The 18,714-nt window shown below is 51.3% G+C and overlaps 2 protein-coding genes across 21 annotated transcripts in view; one reads left to right on the forward strand and one right to left on the reverse strand.

Moving 5' to 3' along the window:
* PPFIA4 (PPFI scaffold protein A4) overlaps positions 1-9,572 on the forward strand; it is a 53,233-nt gene extending 43,661 nt beyond the window's left edge. For 10 of the 20 annotated variants that reach the window (XR_013529819.1, XR_013529821.1, XR_004736830.3 and 7 more), the window contains 4 exons: positions 2,545-2,613; positions 6,443-6,623; positions 6,831-6,939; positions 7,198-9,572. Coding sequence is in view for 8 of the 20 variants with exons in the window: in XM_035280566.3 (XP_035136457.1) it covers positions 2,545-2,613; positions 6,443-6,623; positions 7,198-7,247 (300 nt within the window). In the remaining 12 variants the exon portion in view is untranslated. The remainder of the gene's footprint in view (positions 1-2,544; positions 2,614-6,442; positions 6,624-6,830; positions 6,940-7,197) is intronic. The other 10 variants (XR_013529820.1, XR_013529822.1, XM_035280566.3 and 7 more) reach the window with 1 other exon arrangement.
* Positions 9,573-14,038: 4,466 nt separating this feature from the next.
* Positions 14,039-16,909, reverse strand: MYOG (myogenin). The gene is made up of 3 exons (XM_002760661.6): positions 16,387-16,909; positions 15,558-15,639; positions 14,039-14,944 (listed from the first exon to the last, which is right to left on the reverse strand). Exons 1-3 carry the CDS (start codon positions 16,855-16,857, stop codon positions 14,823-14,825), a joined length of 675 nt encoding a protein of 224 aa, XP_002760707.3. The 5' UTR covers positions 16,858-16,909; the 3' UTR covers positions 14,039-14,822.
* Positions 16,910-18,714: the final 1,805 nt, after the last annotated feature.

Genomic DNA, 18,714 nt, shown 5'->3' on the forward strand with positions numbered 1-18,714 from the left:
TCACATATAGAGCATGCCTAGCGTGGGCCTGGCACACAATGTGCTCTTACAGTGCCCATCCCCATCCTGCCCGGGGTACCTCCATCTCCTCCTAACCCCACTTCCTAGCTGAGACTTTGAGCCTTCCTTTTCATCCTGCTTCTCTGATCTGACTTTTCTTAGAGGGGGATTAGTCCCAGGGCCTGGAGGGACCAGAGAGCCCATACCACCTTTGTCTACCACCCTAGGGATCTGCTCCTGGGCCCCCAGGCTTCAAAAAGCTACATATACCAAATCACACGGCCCAGAGCTTTGCCATGCCAGGGCGTTGGCTCTCTGTCAACAGCTCAAAAGATTAAACATCTCCTGAAATTACATTTCGTCATTTTTATGGAGCTGTCATCTAAGAATATATAAATGTTTCTTGAACCTATTTATAGTTCTGGCCTTTCTAACTTCCTGTGGATAATAGATTCTAGAAGTACTGCTTGTTGTGTAGAGCACTTCCTGATTTTATTTGTCCTAAAAATGCTCCTGTCAGGCTCCTGGGGAAGGAACTACCTCCTCCTAATAGTTTAGGTTTGGTAAGGATATTTGTATTTAACCAGTTCTCACCTTTCGTGATTTCATAAACTCTTACTGTATGGCCTCTGGGCCCAAGCCTTTGTCTCTCCAGACAGAGTATTCTTAATTCTTTTAGGCTTTCCTCATATAGACTCGCCTCTGTCCCCTGATTGTTTTAGCTGCCCTTGTCTGGACTGTTTGCAGCTGTCAGATCCCTTTTGAAATTCAGCCACCAGAGCTGCACAGTCTATTCTGGGAGCAGACACGTTTTGGCTTGAGTGAGGGCAGGGCTGTGTCGTCTCATAATTCTGGGTAGTGTATTGGCCTTTTAGGGGTGGTGGCAGTGCACAGGGCCAGTGTGTCCTGTAGGCATTCTGCAGTGACCCCTCTACCCCAGTGAGTCAAAATGAATAGGACAGATTCCCTGATTCTCCAAGAGGAACTTGGATTTCTCCCCCAAGTGCAGTTCTCTCCACTTGCCCACTTTGGGCAAAAGCCTCATCTGCTTTCCGGCCACTCACATGGCTTTGTGAGAAGCTGCTGAAATTTATACCTATATTCCTTACCTTTCACTGCCCAGAGGAGCAGGGTCATTTGGATACTTGAAATTTACTATGCTTCTTTCAAATCATTTCTAAAAATGTTATGTTCCCAATACTGGCACAGACTGTCCTTACGGTTAATATTTTCCACCCAGAAATGGATTTTTCTCTTTCTTTGATTTGCTATCTCTAATGCATTCAGTTTTGGAGGACAGCAATAATTCTGTAAATAGTAGCAGGGACACCGCTCTATGGCTTTCTAACCTTTCTGAATTTCCTGACTCAGTCTTTGAGTTTAGCTGTTGGGAGAAGTAGTCTGACCCAATATGGAATTTCTCATTTAAAATGGTTAAAAATGGCTCAGCGTGGGAGCTCAGGCCTGTATGCTCAGCATTTTGGGAGGTCAAGGTGGGAGGATTGCTTGAGTCCAGGAGTTCAAGACCAGCCTGAGTAACATAGTGAGACCCAGTCTCTACAGAAGTTTTAAAATATGAACTGGGTTTGGTAGTGCGTGACTGTAGCCCCAATTACTGGGGAGGCTAAGGCAGGAGCTTTGCTTGAGCCCAGGAGTTTAAGGCTGCAGTGAGCCATGATTTTGCCACTGGACTCCAGCCTGGGCAGCAGAGTGAGACCCTGTGTCACTCAAAAAAAAAAAAAAGAAAAGAAAAAAAAAAGCTTAAAAATATCTGGTAGCAATTTTGAAAACTTTTCAATTTCTGGCATTTCTGAAAACTCTGAATGAGTTAATCTCCTGGGAGGCCTAGAGAAAGGGCTTATGCACACAGCCCAGGGACCACCAACATCCATAACTGAGCAGACTTCCTAATTTGATGTGAAAACTTATCCAATAGATTTATTTAATTCAAATTAGTTTAATTCTGGTGGTCCATGGTTTATATGCTTACTTACCCCTCCAGAAAGACAGTCAGGCACGACTTTCCCCTTTCAGACAATGTTTTTTCCAAGCAGGTGAAGTCTGCTTATCTATGTGTTCTGTGGTCCTACTTTTTTGTTTTTTTCTTGGAAACAGGGTCTTGTTCTGACACCCAGTCTGGAGTGTCGGTGCGATCACAGCTCACTGCCGCCTCAAACTCCTGGGCTCAAACTATCCTCCCGCCCAGCCAGTAGCTGGGACTATAGGTGTACACAACCATGTCAAGTTAATTTTTTTAAATGGTAGAGTCAAGGTCTTGCTAGGTTGCCAAGGCTGCTACTTTTTTTTTTTTTAAAGAATACATTTTTCTAGTTTGTTGTATATGAAAGAATCCTAGACTTATGGTTTTACTTCTGAGGTTTGCTTGAAGGAGAAGCTTCAGAAAGGTTGTAAAGGTCTCTAATTGGCTAAATGCACTGAAGCCTTGCATCTCTACCCTTGGACCCTATGAAAAAGGTGAAAGATGGCATAAAGGTAGTTAACTCTAGTTAACCACCTTTCCCTCCCCTGCTCTATGTTCTCCAGGCACGTCAAGTGATGGAAAGAGAGTTCAATAACCTCTTGGCTTTGGGCACAGACCGGAAGCTGGATGACGTGAGTACCTGGCCATGAATTAGGGGCTTTGGGGATTTGGTCATCTTAGTTGGATTGAAGTTCATGAGTTCTGCCTTCCCTTGGCTAGTTATTGGAAGGCTAATCTAAGGGAGGAGAGCCAGAGGGGATGGGGATAATGTCAAGGGGTCAAGGAGGTGGGCCAGTCCTAGAAGGACTTGTCTTGGGTAGCAGTAGGCTGTGGCGAAGTCTCTGTGAAAATCCTATACAAAAGCTGAAGGCCCCATGTGTACTTCCAGCATCTTCCAATTTGGTGCCCCACCTTCCTATCTGCATAGGATCAAAGATTGTCCCCAAAGGCCATAACTTTGGGAGCATACCTTTTTCTTGATCTCTGAGACCATGTCTCTTCAGTGCTGAGCCCAGCATACCTCCAGCCTGCTCAGTAAGACTCCAGCCCATCCTCCAGGAACATGGGTGTGTGGAGGTGGGTGCCCTGCTGAGGCTGTTAAGTGACAGGTTTGCTCTCTCACTCCCCAGTGCAGTCTGCACAGCTAAACACCTGCTCAGGCTTTTACCATCCCAGCTTTCTCTAGTTTCACCCTTGGGGCTACCTTCACACCAAGTTAAAGTTTTCCTCTCTCTGCCCTCCTGGTCACTGAAGGAACAGTCCCTCACTCTTGATTTCATCAGGCCTTCCCCTTGAGCTAAGAGAAGACCATAGACCCTGGCATTTGGAGTCTATGGTCCCCTTTGAGATGCTGACCTAAGTGTACCAGTTTCCTGAGGTCATAGCCCCTCCTTGGCCCCTGTCTCCTCTTTCTCCTTTCCTCCTCCCTCCTCACTTTCCCATCACTGCCCTTGTCTGTCAGGTTTGCCATAGTTGATTTGGCTCCAAATAAGTTAAAAGCCCAGAGTGTGTTTATTTTTCGCTGCTCTGTCTTCAGTCAGATCCTTGATTCTTAATGGGCCTAAAACCCACCTTTGTAGAAGGATTGCTCTGCCTCAGGGAGACACAGGGCACTCTCAGGAATACATAGAATGTGTGGAAATATTTTATTCACAGAGGTATCTTGAAGTTTGGGAGAAAAAAATAGATTTATATATGTATATTTTTTGGTCATTTGGATACTCGAAAAGAGATAAACTGGCAGTGTCCCACCCCCGACCCAGAGCTGTCCCAACTCTGAGAGATCTCAGTTTTCCCAATGCCCCTGTGATACTGACCCTCCCACTAATTCTGCATGCACTTAGGATCGCAGCTTTCTTTGTTGCTCTCTGGAGAAATGACTCCTATATATCTATTAGTGTTGTGCTAATTTAGAAGCTATGTAGTCCTTTAGTCCTTACAAAAATATTCTTTGCCTGCCCTGTGCTAGGCATTGTGCCAGGCATGGTGGTTAGTGATGATGATGTCTCACTTTATGGTAATGATCACCACACGAGACAGGTTATTATGCTCATCTTATGTACAGATGAGGAAATTGAAACTCAAAGAGGGAACTCACTTGCTGTGGCAGAGCAGGACCACAGCAGATATGTGTCTGATTCCTGAGCTCTTCCCCCTTGTTCCACTTCCTCTGGGAAGCTTGTGGAGCTATCTGGTCTATCAGGCCCCAGATATTGGCGTGGTATTATTGATTAGACATTGGGGTGGCATTATTGATTAGACATTGGGGCAGCATTATTGATTAGCCATTGGGGTACACATAGAGCAGTGCAGTGGGGTTTTTGGGATTTAAGTAGGTTTGGGCTAGAAGGGATGGTTTTTGCGGGAAGCATAGAGTAGAAGCCAGGTCCTGGGAATAAGGTAAGATTTGGGGTTGGGGACAGGGTCTGAGGTCCAAGGAGACTGCCTCCTGTCCAGATGTCTGGACACATCATCAGCAACCTTGATCTGTCTCTTGCAATCAGACCCTCTGCCAATTTTGGTTCTTAGTGTCCCTTCTCAAGCTCCAAGGCTCTTGAGGGTGGTATCCAGTTCTCCCTCTACATGGAAATGAGGACTCAAGGGAAATAAGGAGGAGGAGAGTGGGAAGGAAGAATATCTGATTATTAGGGGACAGTGGAGGAATGTAGAAATAGGTCTTAGGGTTGGCTGAAGGTAGAAATGGAGAAATGGGGTAGGCAGGAGAGAGAAAAGAGGCTCTGGGCTAGGGTAAGAGCAAGATCCTTTTAGGGATCCTCAAGGGGAGGACAGCAGTGACAAGGAACATTTCTGACAGAGTCAGGAATGGGACTCCTGCATAAAGAGCCAGCTGCCACCTATTCATTTAATGAGTATTTATTGAGTGCCTAAGGTGACCCCAGGCACCGCTCACAGGTTGGGGATACATTGGTTGGAACAAAAAAGATTATGGTTTCTGCCCCATGGAGCATAGAATTTGACAGAGAGAGAAAGAGTAAGAGAGAACGTGAAAGGCATGGAGGTAGGGAGAAAGGAAGGAGGTGGGAAAAGGGGAGGAGGAAAGATACAGTCATGCGTGGCTTAGTGATGCTTCGCCATGGGGATGAGTTCTGAGAAATGCATCATTAGGCAACTCGATCACTGTGAACATCATAGAATGGACTTACACAAACCCAGGCAGTATAGCCTATTGCACACCTAAGCTACATGGTATGGCCTGTTGCTCCTAGGCTACGAATTTATACAGCTTGTTACTGTATTGAATACTGTTGGCATTTGTAAGTATTTATATTTCTAAATAGAAAAGGCACCGTAAAAGTATTATAATCTTATGGGACCACCATCGTATACATGTCATCCATCACTGACGGAAACTTGTGGTGTGTGACTGTATTAATAAAATAATCTCATAAATACATATAAAATGCTACTAGGAGGAGTGCTATGACAGAGAGGGACATGGTGCTGAGAATTTATCAGAGCATTTGGACCACTCAGGGCACACACAACAAACCCTGGGGGGTCGGGGCTGGGAGGGGTTGTGGAGGCAAGAACAGGTGGGTGAATGTCCATTGTTCCTGCTAGTCCCACCCTGCCTGCATCAGCTCTGAGAACATGGGGTGGAGGGAGATGGGCATGACTTCCAAGCAGGGTGGATGGAGGCTCTAAAGTGTGGGGAGGGGAGGCCTGTGCAGAGGGGCCTACTGTAAGGTTGTGGCCTTGGGTGCCCTGTGGCAGAGATGGTTATTTCTGAGACATGGCTGGCAGGGGTAAGGGGGGCAGATGGCAGGGGCTGCCTGCCATGTCCTTTGGAGGAGCTTGCATCTGCTTGGTCATCTGCTTGACCCATCTCTGTCACCGGGTGATTTCATCTGATCCCATTAGCAATAGGCAGCCTGAGAAATAGGACACATGTTATTATTCCCATTTTACTGATGATGAAACCGAGGCTCAGAGAGGTCACTCATCTGGTCCAGGGTCACATAGCCAATCAAATGACAGAGTCAGGATTAGAAGCCAGGTGTCTGCCTCCTGGTAGTGCTCTTCCGGCATAGTGGCCCCAGAAGGACAGGACAGTGTGTATCGGGACTGGCTGTCACTTTCCATGGGCTGAGGCTGAGGAGAACCTTGAAAGGTCAGTGGTCATGCCAAGCCCACTTTGAGAAGATTGCAGTGGGCTGGGAAACAGTTCAACCGCAGGATGGCAGACCCAACCACATTCTCCCCACACACTCCCTTCATCCGCCAGCCAGAGACAGGGAAGTTCAGAGTCGCAGGGTTTCTCCATTCACTGAACAGATGGAAAAACTCAGGCCTAGAAAGGGGAGGTGACCCCGCTCCCCTCTTTCCAAAGGGGTAGGATTGGTGCTTCTAGAACCTGCCGCGACTGCCCCCCTCCAGGCAGGCCATGAGGATGGCAATTCCAACAGGGCCCTCTGGCCTTTGGTGTCCCCCACCGTGCAGGGGGATGACAAGGTGTTCCGCCGTGCGCCCTCCTGGAGGAAGCGCTTCCGGCCGCGGGAGCACCACGGCGGCGGCGGCATGCTCAGCGCCTCGGCAGAGACCCTCCCGGCGGGCTTCCGCGTGTCCACCCTGGGGCCCCTGCAGCCCCCACCGGCCCCGCCAAAGAAGATCATGCCTGAAGGTGAGTGACAGGCGGGCTGGGCATGGCTGAGGCCCAGCCGAGCACGGGCTCCTTCCTGGCACCTGAGGCCGGACTGGGCGGAGAGGGACAAGGCCGAGGCTGGCGCCCCGTGCTCCCGGGCTGCCGCTGCACTAACGCCGCGGGGAGCGTGTGCGCGCACTAACCCGCCGCTCTGTGTGTTCTCCCGCGGCTGCTGACTCCTCCCAGCCGGGACGGCGGGGGCGCAGAGACTGGAGACCTCCACGGTTCGGACCTACTCCTGCTGACCCCCCACCCTCCCGCCCCGGGTCTGACGGGGGTGTGCCCGTGGCTCGGGGTAAGTGGGCCAGGCCCGGGGACGCGGGCACCTTGCTGCTGGCCCCTGGCCCCACGCACCTACCTCTGGCTGCCGGCCTTACCCTGCTGCTCCAGCCTCGCTCGCCAGTCTGCCCGGCTTGCCTCTTCCTGCTTCATCTGGCCCAGGCGCTTTGCGATTGGAGCACGCTGCGTTGCCGCTGCTGCATACCCTGCAACCCGCCTCACAGATGCCCTGCAACCTGCCTCAGTGCGATGCCTGTCTCTCTCTCTCCCTCAGCTCACTCCCACTATCTCTACGGACACATGCTCTCCGCCTTCCGGGACTAGCCACAGCCCCCAGGGCGGGCTTCCTCCTTCTGGGTTTCACAGGCTCCAGACCCCTCCTGCTCGTTCCCCTTCCTTCCACGGCTCCTAGTCTCGTCCGTGACTTTCCGGTTGCCCTGGATCTCAGAATGTACTCGTCCACTTCCTCTGCACCCCACAATCCCCAGTCCCACCACGTGTCCTTTGTAAGTCTGGTGGATGTGGCTGGGGTCTCCTGGTATGGTGGAGGTACCCAGGTTGTCCACGCTTGGGATTCTGGGGGAAGGACAGAAGGGCAGTCCAGGGTGGATGTGAAGCCACCCTTCCTCTTCTGGAGCCAGTCTGGTCTGCACTGCAACCTCCACCAGGACCAGGATCCTGGGCCACAGGCTGGGATGGTGCTTCCAAGAAACGGTCATTTCACACGCTGCCCTGCTTGGGCTATTCAACCTTAGGGTCTCTGTCCACGTCTGACTGTGCCAAACAGTCTGGCGGCTGGTTTTGGCACCCCCAGCATCACTACTTTCCCAACCCATTACCATGACTGCAGTTCCTGCTCCCATTCTCTTGGGGACAGGGAGGGGCTGGGAAGGGCTACAGGAAGGCCCCATTCTCCCTAAGGATGGTGAGGCTGGGAGGAGGAAGGCTGAGGTAGAGATTCCAGGCCCTGGCGTAAGATGAATCCCAAATGTGGGTTTGGGAAGAACCAGAGAGAAATGGATCCCTGAACTCTCGACCAAGGGCGAGGAAGGGGAAATTCTAAGCCCCTGCCCTATAAGAGGTAGGCAGACCAGCCAGAGGGAGAGCCAATGGCCTCTGGTAGCCTTAAGCCCAAAGGGCAGTGGGAATGTTCCCTGCCCCAACTATCTGTGGAGCTCCTGCTGGGCTGTAGGGAGGGGAGGTTGTGTGGATCTTGGCTCTGGGGCAGAATGGATCTAACCATGCATTGCTGACTCTGTTTCCAGCATCCCTTCCCCTCTTCTCCCCCTCTGCCTCACTTCTTTAGTAACCCCAGCCCTATAAACGTGAACCTGATGGGTGGATTGAATACACATTGACCCTAAAGTCAAGTATGGGGAAAAGGCAGACTGAGGCATCCTTTCTCTGACATCCCAGGAAGAAAATAGCTTCTCCTACAGTGATTCATGTCCACGTCCAGGAGATCCAATGTTGGTGAAGGCAGCCACTCTCCTGCTTATCCCCAAACCACCCAGCCCTAATCCAGGCTCTTTTGGTGTGCAGGGACTGCCTCCTTCCAGAATTCCTAAGATCCGCCCAGCTTCAACCATTTTCATTGCTTTCCCCAGTAGCATGGTGAGAACTGGGGCTGAGGGATACAGGTCCTGATTTGGTAGGAATATTATTCCCCCTCCTCACCAAGGTACTCCCTCATCCCACCAAGGTGCCTGAAATGTTCAAGACTTATGTTCAGGGCGGGATGATGGACCCTAGGGCTTCATCAAAGTGAGAGAAAAGGAAAAGCATCTGGCACGCATTTCTTGGAGAGAGGCCAGGGCAGTGCCATCCTACAGGTGACTGGAGCAGCTGCTTTGCAACCTGATCACCTTGAGTTCTGAGCAGGGACTAGGCTAGCAGGTGAGATAATGGGCCAGGGCACCCAGTCCAGAAGGAGCAGTGGCACCTGGGCAGTGCCAGGGTTTAGAGCTTGCTGCCCCTTTTCAGTAGAGGAGAGGCTCATCAGTGGTGTGGCGGGTGGGCTCTCCCCTAGGCTTGGTCAAGGCAGCCACCTGCCCTTGCTCTCCCTTATCGTTCCCGGGCCTCCCTGCCATCAAGTTCTGGGAGTGGAGATGGAGGGATTATTGAGCAGAAAATGAGTTGGATGGAGATAAAGAGCTCCCATTCCTGGGTAGTGGATATCAAGATGATGGAGATTCCTAAGATTGGTGGGTTTGGGCACTGCACAGCCGTCTGACTCCGTAAGGTGGCTCTTGATTGGCTAGCTGTATGGGACACTCAGTCCCAGCCTCTCCCCTCTACAAATCCTGCCACTGTTGGCCATGTTGTAAGGTAGCAGCTGTGCCGGGGAAGCTGGGTCCATTCAGGGCACCTTGAGAATTATTGCAGGGAGGTGATGAGAAGCGAAATCTGTGCAAACAGTGATGGAAGGCTGTTGTCTTGGTGTATCCCTTGCCTCATAGTCAATATATTTTTTTCTTTGGAGAGTCACCAGTGACCCGAGCCCTCCACACCAGCCTCCTGTATCTCATCAGTTCCCTTCTCAGTACTGTATTGGCTCAGTGCATCAGGAATGGGTGTATGGGTGTGTGTGGGTGTGAGTGTGAGTGTGTATATACCAATAAACAACCTGGTTTTAAGATAATGTATAAATGGCCTCCAGTCTTTTTTTTTTTTTTTTAACTTTGAAGCTCACCTGAGATTTCCATCTTCTTTCCCAGTCATAAAGGCTGCTGTACTCTAGAGAGGAAATATCACAGTTTTGAGAACTTATAGTCAATAACTGTCTATTTACTTATGTAAGCACAGGATTGACAGATTAATGTTTGGGTTGCATGTGCCCAGTGGGTAGAGGACCAGATAAGGAGAGAGGAGCCCGATGTCTTCCTTCATCTTGCTCATCTGGTCAGGCTGTCACTCTTTCCCGCTGCTCCTGGAGTTCCTTCTCCTGAATGGCCCCTGGTCACATCACTCTACTGTTCCTACTTTCAGCAGCTCCCAGCACCTCTAGATCAGAGTCGAAGCTCCTCTTCACTGTGGCCTAAGAAGCCATTGATGACTTGCCTCCTCAACCTTTTCTCCTCCCACCAGGCTCCAGTCTGCCCAACTCAGAAACATGGTGTCCGCCCAACTCAGAAACATGGTGTCCGCCCAACTCAGAAACACGGTGTCCACCCAACTCAGAAACACGGTGTCCACCCAGCCCCATCACCAGAAGGCAGCACAGTTGCTTCTGTCCTTACCTTTGCAGTTTTGAGCCTTCAAGACCACTTCAAGCATCACTGCAGAGGCATCACCTCCCCTTCCCAGCAGAGCTAGATAACCAGCAACGCTTTGTTCTCCCAACACTGCACAATGCACAGGCTGGGCAGCGATTGCGTCGCAGGCTGGGCAGCGATAGCGTCCCACGCTGGGCTGCGAGTTCCGTCCTTTAGGGCAGTCTTGATCTCTTCCTATCCTCAAATGAATCAATGCACCAGCCTTCTCTCAGAGGGTCGTATAAGGATTAATATTAGTAAAGGCTAAAAATCACTGAGCACTATTGTTTGCCAGACACTGTTCTAAGCACAGTAAATATATTAACTCATTAATCCTCACAACTCTGATATATTCTCAGCATTTTATAGAACAGGACATTTTAAGGCTAAGATGATACAGCAGGTAAGAGACAGATGTGGGTTCAAACCTAGGTCTTCCTGACTCCAGTGTCTTGTCCTTAACTACAATATGTACGTTAAAACTCCTGACCCAGTGCCAGGAGTGTTTATCTTTTCTTTATTTTTCATTTGGAGTAGCATGAGGAAAAGGAGTGCTTATCAAATGTTGCTTGCTTCTTTTTTAAGTCAACTTAAGCCCCTGTGCCTCAGCAAGCCTTTCCCAGATACCCAGCCCCCTTGCCCTGACTCCTTGGTGTGTACAACTCCTGCGGTCTTTGGCTTCTATGAATCTTCACCAGGCTGTGTTTCTTCTGCTTCCTGGAGTGATGAACCCCCTTCATTCAGCATAGTGCACCATGCATCCTTGTGTCCTCTTTAAGGCTGATGGGGCCCCAAACACTGATGGAGCAAGGATGGCAGCATCCATGGGCACACGTGAGGGGAGGGAGTGGGACAAGGCACCCTGGACACAGCCCAGTAAGGGCAAACAGAGGTGAGGGAAGGTGCTGGCCTCTGGGGGTCCCTTGCTACTGTCTCTAAGATCAAAGGTAAAATTGATGAGTCTTGGTGACTGGCTGGCTATGGGAGTGAGATCTTCACTGGAGGGATCCAGGAAAACTATGACTTCCCTGTGCTGCCTCCCACTGGGACAGGGGATATAGACGGGGTGGACTTATGTGGAAATAGGAGTTTGATTTTGATTTTGGACATGCTGGGCTTGAGGTGAGAACTGGACATCATGGTTCTGTCTGCATTTATAGGAAAGAAGAAGCTAGGTCTCTTTCCCAGAACCGTTTCGTTCGCTCCCTCTAGGAATGCTCCAAGCAGTGTGGGATAGGGAATCCAGATCCAAATGGGGACCTGTGGCTGAGGGGGATGAGGCACAGCTAGAACTGTGGAGGGGCTGTGACTGGAGTTCCCACTCAGGCCTCGGTTGAACTTCCTTAGGCAAGGTCCTGGTTCAGCCTGAAGTCTTCCAGTCTCACCTTCAGGCTTTTCTGTCCCAGTCTGGGGTCCAGAAGCCCCAGGGAAGCCTAAGGAACCTAACATGTTGGGATGGCGTTTTACCCAGGAAGCAGATACCTGAGCTAAGGGGTATCCTTTCCTCTTACCCTCCGCTGTCACTCCTCCGCCGCTTCCCTCTCCAGTTGATCCACCCCGTCTACACCTGCAGCACTTAAGAAGGTTTTCCAGTCTACCCAAATCAATTACTCTGAGAGGTTAGATGCCTAAGAATGCTCATCAGAGTGCCACAAGTAGTACTGTAAGCATTCTTCAATTCACGCCAATTATCTCAGCACTCTAAGAAGTTCCTATTTACACACCAACAATTAGTATGCCAATTTTAAGTAATGTTTATCTTTTCATTGTAGTGGATTCCCTAAAGTCCATTATTAGGCAACATTTGATTAACCCAGTTTGATTTATTGTAGGTGCTTCCAACTATAGAACAAATTGGAGCTAATCTCCCTAAAGAACTCTAACTCGTTATTCATTAATTGGAGTCTTCTCTGTAATTCTGATGTGAAGATTAAGCATTTGCTTCCATAATTTAAGGAAGTCCCGTGCTTTGATAACAATTGTTTATTCTGTGAAAATAATGAGTGAGCCTGGGCTCCTGCTTTGCAGAGTTTGCCATTCACATCTGTGGAATTCTAGCGGATTATTTTTCCCTTAAGGACTTAAAGACGTGAGAAAGTAATTCGACAGTGTCTACATGCCACCATGGTAGGGATCTATTGCATCCAGTATCGTTGCTGAGGACTGTTCATTCTTCCCAGAGAATGAACGTGAACCTCCTTGTCTAATTTTCAAGATAACTGAAGAGGAGTTGATTTAAAAATGTATTTTCAGCAAGCCCAGAGCCTGTCCTTCAGCAGAGCGGAGTGCCTTCCTTGGCCAGTCAGAAGGAGGGCAACGGATGGGCAGGTCACAGCTGCAGGTGACAGGGTTGTTTCCACCCTAGGAGCGTAGGAGGTGCCGGGGGCAGAGGAAATGAACCTGAGGGGAGAAGATCCTCCATGAATGTGTCCTGAATATTTGCGGAGGGTAATAAAAGAGTGACTAGATTCCAAAGTCATGGCATTGCAGCCAGCCCAGTTGCCCTCCACATTCCCAAGGGCAGTGAATCAGGGCTAAGAATCATGGAAATGACCTTGGTCCTCTTCTCCAGCTCTTCCAAGGGGGAAAGACTAAACTCAGTGACACCAGCTTGAAAAGGAGAAAATTCCACCAATGGGAGCAGAGTGGGCCAATTTGCAATTCCCAGTAAGCCCTGCCTGACTGGTTTGGGATAGGCAGGCAGTGGGGGAGACCCTCCCTTCGGTACCCTCACCTGAGTTCTGTGAGCTTCCAGAGGTTCCTTCTGATTCTTTTCCTTAGGCAGAGTTTCTGGAGAACCTCAAGGGACACAGTGTCAACTCCTCTCCAGCAATAAGGTCAGGAGGGTGGGTGTGGGAGAGATGGCCCAGCTGAGCCCAGAGCCAGCAAGTGCAGGGCGGTCGCTAGAGCCTCAGGCAATACTGGGTTAAGTCCGTTGTCAAGGACCCCAAAGAATTAAGTAGGGCTGGAGTATACTTATGATTTGCAAGCAGTTGGAATGAATAAAGTTTTCAGTAGATGTTCCTGTTCCATTTGAATTCTAGCTCCTGTGAACTCTCCAGTTAATCCCTATGTAATATCTATCCAAAAATCTTTGTTCTCAATTTCCCACCCACCTTCTACGCTCAGGAAGCTAATCTTTGCAAAATAGCAACCCAAATGAAGAGGACCCCAGCTTCTCTTCCATTGTTCTTTGTGGACCCCTTTACCCTCCCTGAGCCGAATTTCCTTCATGCTGGGAGCTGCAAGCAGGAACCAGGATCCCCTTCTGCCTGGAGGGAATGGAGGATAGTGGGGAGGGGACATGCTGTTTAGCCTACAAGGAAATTACAGTGTCTGACCTCACTCCCTTTCTCACCTCCCACTTCTCTACAGGGCTCCTGGTATTGTGACACCAGGGCAGAGGTGGGGACTAGGAAAAGGAAACCACAAATTCTACCTCTGCACCCTGGCTGTGGGCTGAGCACTGGGCATATGAGGTGCTCAGTTAACTGAAACCAGAGGACCTTTTGGGATATGACACAGAGCATAGCAACCTGTGAACAATGGCTGTGAGGTAGAGTGCCATGGAGTGCCTACCCAGTTGTCCTCTGTGTCCCACAAGGATGTCTGTGGAATCTGGTCTCCCCCTAGACCGAGGTCCAGACATGCCTGACTTCCTTTGGCATGGTAAAAAGAGCAGGGGCCCCAGTGCCTAGTGACCACCAGCAAGGTGAGGCCCTCAGCGCTGTGGAGCCCTGCCCACTAGGTTGTGTCTGGACTGCTCAGTGGGAAGGGGGAAGTCAGTCATTGCCCTCCCTGCTCTGTGGGAGGGGCAGGGCTATCAGTCATTTCCTTCCCTCTGCATCATCACCGACACTCTTCTGGCAACCAGTCTTTATTCGTTTTTTAAAAAAGGAAATCCAAATAAGTTAGCAAAAAAAAAAAAAAAAAAAAAAATACAAAACAATGGCAAAACCACACGATGCTTAGTTAACAAAAGAAATCACCCCCAAGAGCCCCCAACCCCCTTTCCCTGCCTGTCCCTGGCAACTTCAGCACAGGAGACCTTGGTCAGATGGCAGCTTTACAAACAACACACAAAACAAAACAAAACACAACATAAAACCACTGGAAGGTTCCCAATATTCACTGCAAAAGCTTGGCCCCCCAGAGACTCGGGAACAGAGGATTGTTCCTCTCCCTTTCTTCTCTCTCAATTCAGGGCAGGCCCAGCCCAGCCACTGGCATTGGGAAGAGACCAGAACAGGAGACATGCACAGCTTGTTCAGGTCAGGACACTGTCTTTGTCTCTCAAACCGTTTCATTTGGGGGGTGGGATTAGAGGCCACATTATGATTAAAAAGGAAGCTCCTGAGTTTGCCCCCTGAGCTGAGGCATACACCAGGGGGTGCTCTGGTCCCCTGCTTTACCTCCCTGGAAAGGGGATGCCCTCCAAGGATGCAGCTGAATGAGGGCATCCATTGCCTTGCTGGGGGGTGGGTTAACCTTACATGGATGAGGAAGAGGATAGTCTGGCCTATGGCACCCCAGAGCTGGCTTCCTAGCATCAGGGTGCCCTGGCTTAGGAGGCCCCTGCTGTAGAAGCAGTGGCATCTGTGGCCAGCTTGGGGGTTCACAAGGATGCCCGGCCTGGCAGACAATCTCAGTTGGGCATGGTTTCATCTGGGAAAGCCACAGACACATCTTCCACTGTGATGCTGTCCACGATGGAGGTGAGGGAGTGCAGGTTGTGGGCGTCTGTAGGGTCAGCCGCGAGCAGAGGATCTGTAAGGGGAGGTGGGAGGTGGTGCCTGAGTGAGCAGTGGGGGTTCTTGAGGCCCAGAATGGGGGAATGGGGAATGGGACCCTTGGGGTGACACAGTTTTTCCAGGACAGATGGGTGACAAAGCTCGGGAGTTCTACTCCCTAGTCCCTGCCTTTCCCCATGCTCTGTGTGTGTGAGTGTGTGTGTTTGTGTGTGTGTGCACGCGCATGCTCCCCTCCTCTCTGAAATCCCCTAGTGAGGTAGGATTTGGAAGCACCACTCCAGTTGGAGCAGGATGGAGCTCCTCAGAGACTGGACCTGCCCTTTTCTGGGCCCAGTTTTGCAGCACTGACTCAGCACTTCGCAGGGACCCCTGGGGCGGGGACATTGCCCTCTCTGTGGAGAAGGTCAGCCACCAGGCATCAGCTGGGGAGCTGCAGGAGCCACCATCACTCCTTTGCTGGTCAAGACTATAGGGGCACACGGAACCTCCCAGCCCACCCTTTGGGCCCTGGAGTCCGCAGGTCCCTGCAGAGACCCAAGGAAGAGGACCAGAGCAAGGAAGAAGGTAAGAGGGGAGAACCTGGCCCAGGGAGGGACTGAGGGATTGGAGCCAAGTTTGCCCTCACTTACCCCCGGGGTTGGCACCGAACTCCAGTGTGCTGCCCCACTCTGGACTGCAGGAGGCGCTGTGAGAGCTGCATTCGCTGGGCACCTGCAAGACAGGGCGAAGGCCCAAGGTCAGGGCACAGCCATTCTTTGATGTGTCTGTCTGCCTAGTCCCAGTGGGCAGAAGCACCTGTGGTGGGGTCAGAGGGTGGGCCACAGGCTGTGGCCTTCCAGTGTAGGCCATCCCCAACCCCAGAATCTTTGCAACCAGCTCCTCCACTCCCCAGAGGCCCTGCTTCCAGGCCTTCCTGGCCTCCATTCTGGGTGGTGGTTCTGCCCTCAGAGGACACCAGCTTAAAGGGATCCCTGGTTCTCCTGACCCTGGGGATAAGGGTAATGGGAACAGACTGGCCCAGTGAGAGTCGCTCTGCACAGGCCTGCTGGAGTTCCAGTGAGACTGAGTGGGTTTTCTCTCTGCTCAGCCACACCCAGGATGGGGCGAGACGGGGGACAAGGCAGTCTTCTCTGGCGAACTTGGCCTGGCCATTTAGGCTCTGACTCAGGCGCTGGGGTTAATCCTCAGCCTTGCTCCCGATCCTTTCTTTAGTCCTGTGTTCCCCACTCCCACCCCCCTGTACTTCCTCCCCACTGCCTTTATCTCCTCGGGAAAGAACACAGAACACGGGAGGTCAGCTGGACAGCCCAGCTCTGACCAGGGAAGGGCTCCTGCAGCCCCTCAATCCTGTCTGGCACCTACTTCAACCCTCCGAACCCCTGTTGGGGTCTTGAGGCTGTCCAGGTGCCTCCCTCTGGCGCCCTGCCCCTGGGGCAGGAGGATGGGATGGCCACTTACCCCTGGCTGGGGCCCACCCCCGCCCCGGTAGCGGAGGTCTCGCTCCTCCTGGTTGAGGGAGCTGAGCAGGGCCTGCAGGCGCTCGATGTATTGGATGGCGCTGCGCAGGATCTCCACCTTGGGCAGCCGCTGGTTGGGGTTGAGCAGGGTGCTCCTCTTCAGGGCCTCGAAGGCCTCGTTCACCTTCTTGAGCCGGCGCTTCTCCCTCAGTGTGGCTGCCCGCCGCCGGTCCACGGACACCGACTTCCTCTTACACACCTTACATGCCCACGGCAGGCACTGGCCGGGGCAGTGTTCAGGGGTCCCCAGCCCCTTGTCCTCGAGGGGCCCTCGGGCCTCAGGGCTCAAGCTGAGCTCTGTCCGCTCATAGCCTGGTGGCTCGAAGCCCTGGAGGTGGACAGGCAGGTAGTTTTCCCCGTCATAGAAGCGGGGTTCCTGGTAGAAATAGGGGGATGTTTCATATAGCTCCATGGGGTCGGAAAAGGCTTGTTCCTGCCACCAGCCCCCAAGCTCCTGCAGCCCCTCACGCCAACTGCTGGGTGCCATTTAAACCCTCCCCGCTGGCATGGAACCAGAGATAAATATAGCCAACGCCACAGAAACCTGAGCCCCCTCTAAGCTGTTGCTGCACATCAAGACGTTTACAGTGGATTACATGTGATTCCCTTCTCTCTCCCCTATGGCCCCCACCCCACCCAGCCAGCCTGCCCCTGGCCCAGGCGGGCTCCTGTGCACGGGTTGGGAGGCTGTCGGGTGTAATTTGATTAGTTTTCATTTCTCAGCAGCCCTGGTGGGGCAAGGGGCATTGGGGGAGGACACATTCCCCTCTCATCTGCTCCTTTCAATTACTCCTAGCTGGGCGGCCTGCCTACTCTCTCCTTGCTAGTCTTAAAGAAGCTGGTGGTTGTAGGGGGAGGAGGGAACAAGGAAAGGTAGGCTTAGGCTGGAAGGGGCCCTAAGAGTCAACTTATCCATCTCCCTGCTTCCTGATAGCACCTTAATTACACTACATCAGTCGGATGAGACTCTTAAAGACCTCCCTCCGAAAAGAATGGGACTGCTTCAGATTCTGGGTATCCACGGGCACTCAGTATCCAGGGATAAGAAGGATCGAGACTCAGAGTAGCTCATGGATTCCACTTTCGGGGTTCCCAAGCAGCTTTGACCTGTATGTTCTCTTAGGTCTCATGTGATGGCAGGGGGTAAATTGAGGCAAGAGAAATTATTTGGGTTTTGGTTTTCTTGCCAGGGGTCAAGAGAAATTTTCTCTTTAATACAGCGGCCGTGGTCAGAGCAGGGATTAGAATTTACAGCCTACACGTTGCCACCTTCCCCAGAGCATCAAGGTCAAGATTACTAAGCTCCCTGTCTCCTCCCTGTCTCACTCTGGACCATTGATTTGTCCTTCTATGTTACCTCCTCAACTCTTTTTCCAGCACCAGAATTCTCCTGACTCATTACTGTGGATGGGGGTGGGAAAGGAGAAATAACGGAGCCTTCAAACTCAGCTTAAATCTCCTCTCTCCTTGACCACCGGGCTTGGTTGTTCTGCCTCTTTCTGTCCAAGGCATCAATTTTACAAGTAACATGCAGGTCTCAAATGTCAGGTGGAGCAGGGACTATTTAATCTTCAGGCCTCTCAGGCCATGATCACCTCTCAGTAGGTGCCTCAGGATCTGAGAGGACAAATTCCTTCCAATGCAGTAGGCAGACTTCAGACAACAGCATGAACAGGGCTCAGTCTTAGGGCTGGGAATTATAGGGACACCCCAGACAGGGTCCCTGCCCTCGACCTTACCATCTGGTAGACAACAGTGGTCACCTCTTTCTATCCAGGCCCTGATGCCTGAATCCCCTCCCAGGTGGCCACTGTCACCTTCTTGCTCATGTCAGGAGACAGCTCGCTCCATTGATGTGCAGCTTTGAGCTGCAATCTGCTCCCTATATCTTTTACCCTTTTTTCCCAGATTTTTTTTCCCCTGGGACCCCATAGACTAAGTCTGATCTGTCCTACTCCTCATCTGATGACAGATCAAACTGATAAGTTCAAGCCAGTGGCAAGGACAATGGAGGGGGGACAAGACTTCACAGGGAAGGTGAGACCTGCATGGCATGTGAAGAACCAGCGTTCCTTCTTCTCATTATTCCCAGCAAGGAGCCAGGAGAATTCTGATGGGCTTTTGGGGTAGGAAACAGAGGGAAAGCGGGAACATAGCTGGGCAAGAAAAGAACCCTAAGCATATTGAGGGGGAGCTGTGAGGTCTTAATTCTGTTCTTGGCCCTACCGACGTGATAGAAAGTAGCATGCACAGGCACTGTGGGTTCTAA

This window comes from Callithrix jacchus, chromosome 19, assembly GCF_049354715.1.
Source record: "Callithrix jacchus isolate 240 chromosome 19, calJac240_pri, whole genome shotgun sequence".
In the NCBI taxonomy this organism is placed as follows: domain Eukaryota; kingdom Metazoa; phylum Chordata; class Mammalia; order Primates; family Cebidae; genus Callithrix; species Callithrix jacchus.

What these genes read in the sequence shown, in the direction of transcription:
- MYOG (XM_002760661.6), bottom strand. Translation starts at nt 16,857, where the DNA reads ATGGAGCTATATGAAACATCCCCCTATTTCTACCAGGAACCCCGCTTC. An exon ending in GGGGTGGGCCCCAGCCAGGG is followed by an intron (nt 15,640 to 16,386) that starts GTAAGTGGCCAT and finishes CCTGTCTTGCAG; the next exon opens with GTGCCCAGCGAATGCAGCTC. An exon ending in GTTCGGTGCCAACCCCGGGG is followed by an intron (nt 14,945 to 15,557) that starts GTAAGTGAGGGC and finishes CTCCCCTTACAG; the next exon opens with ATCCTCTGCTCGCGGCTGAC.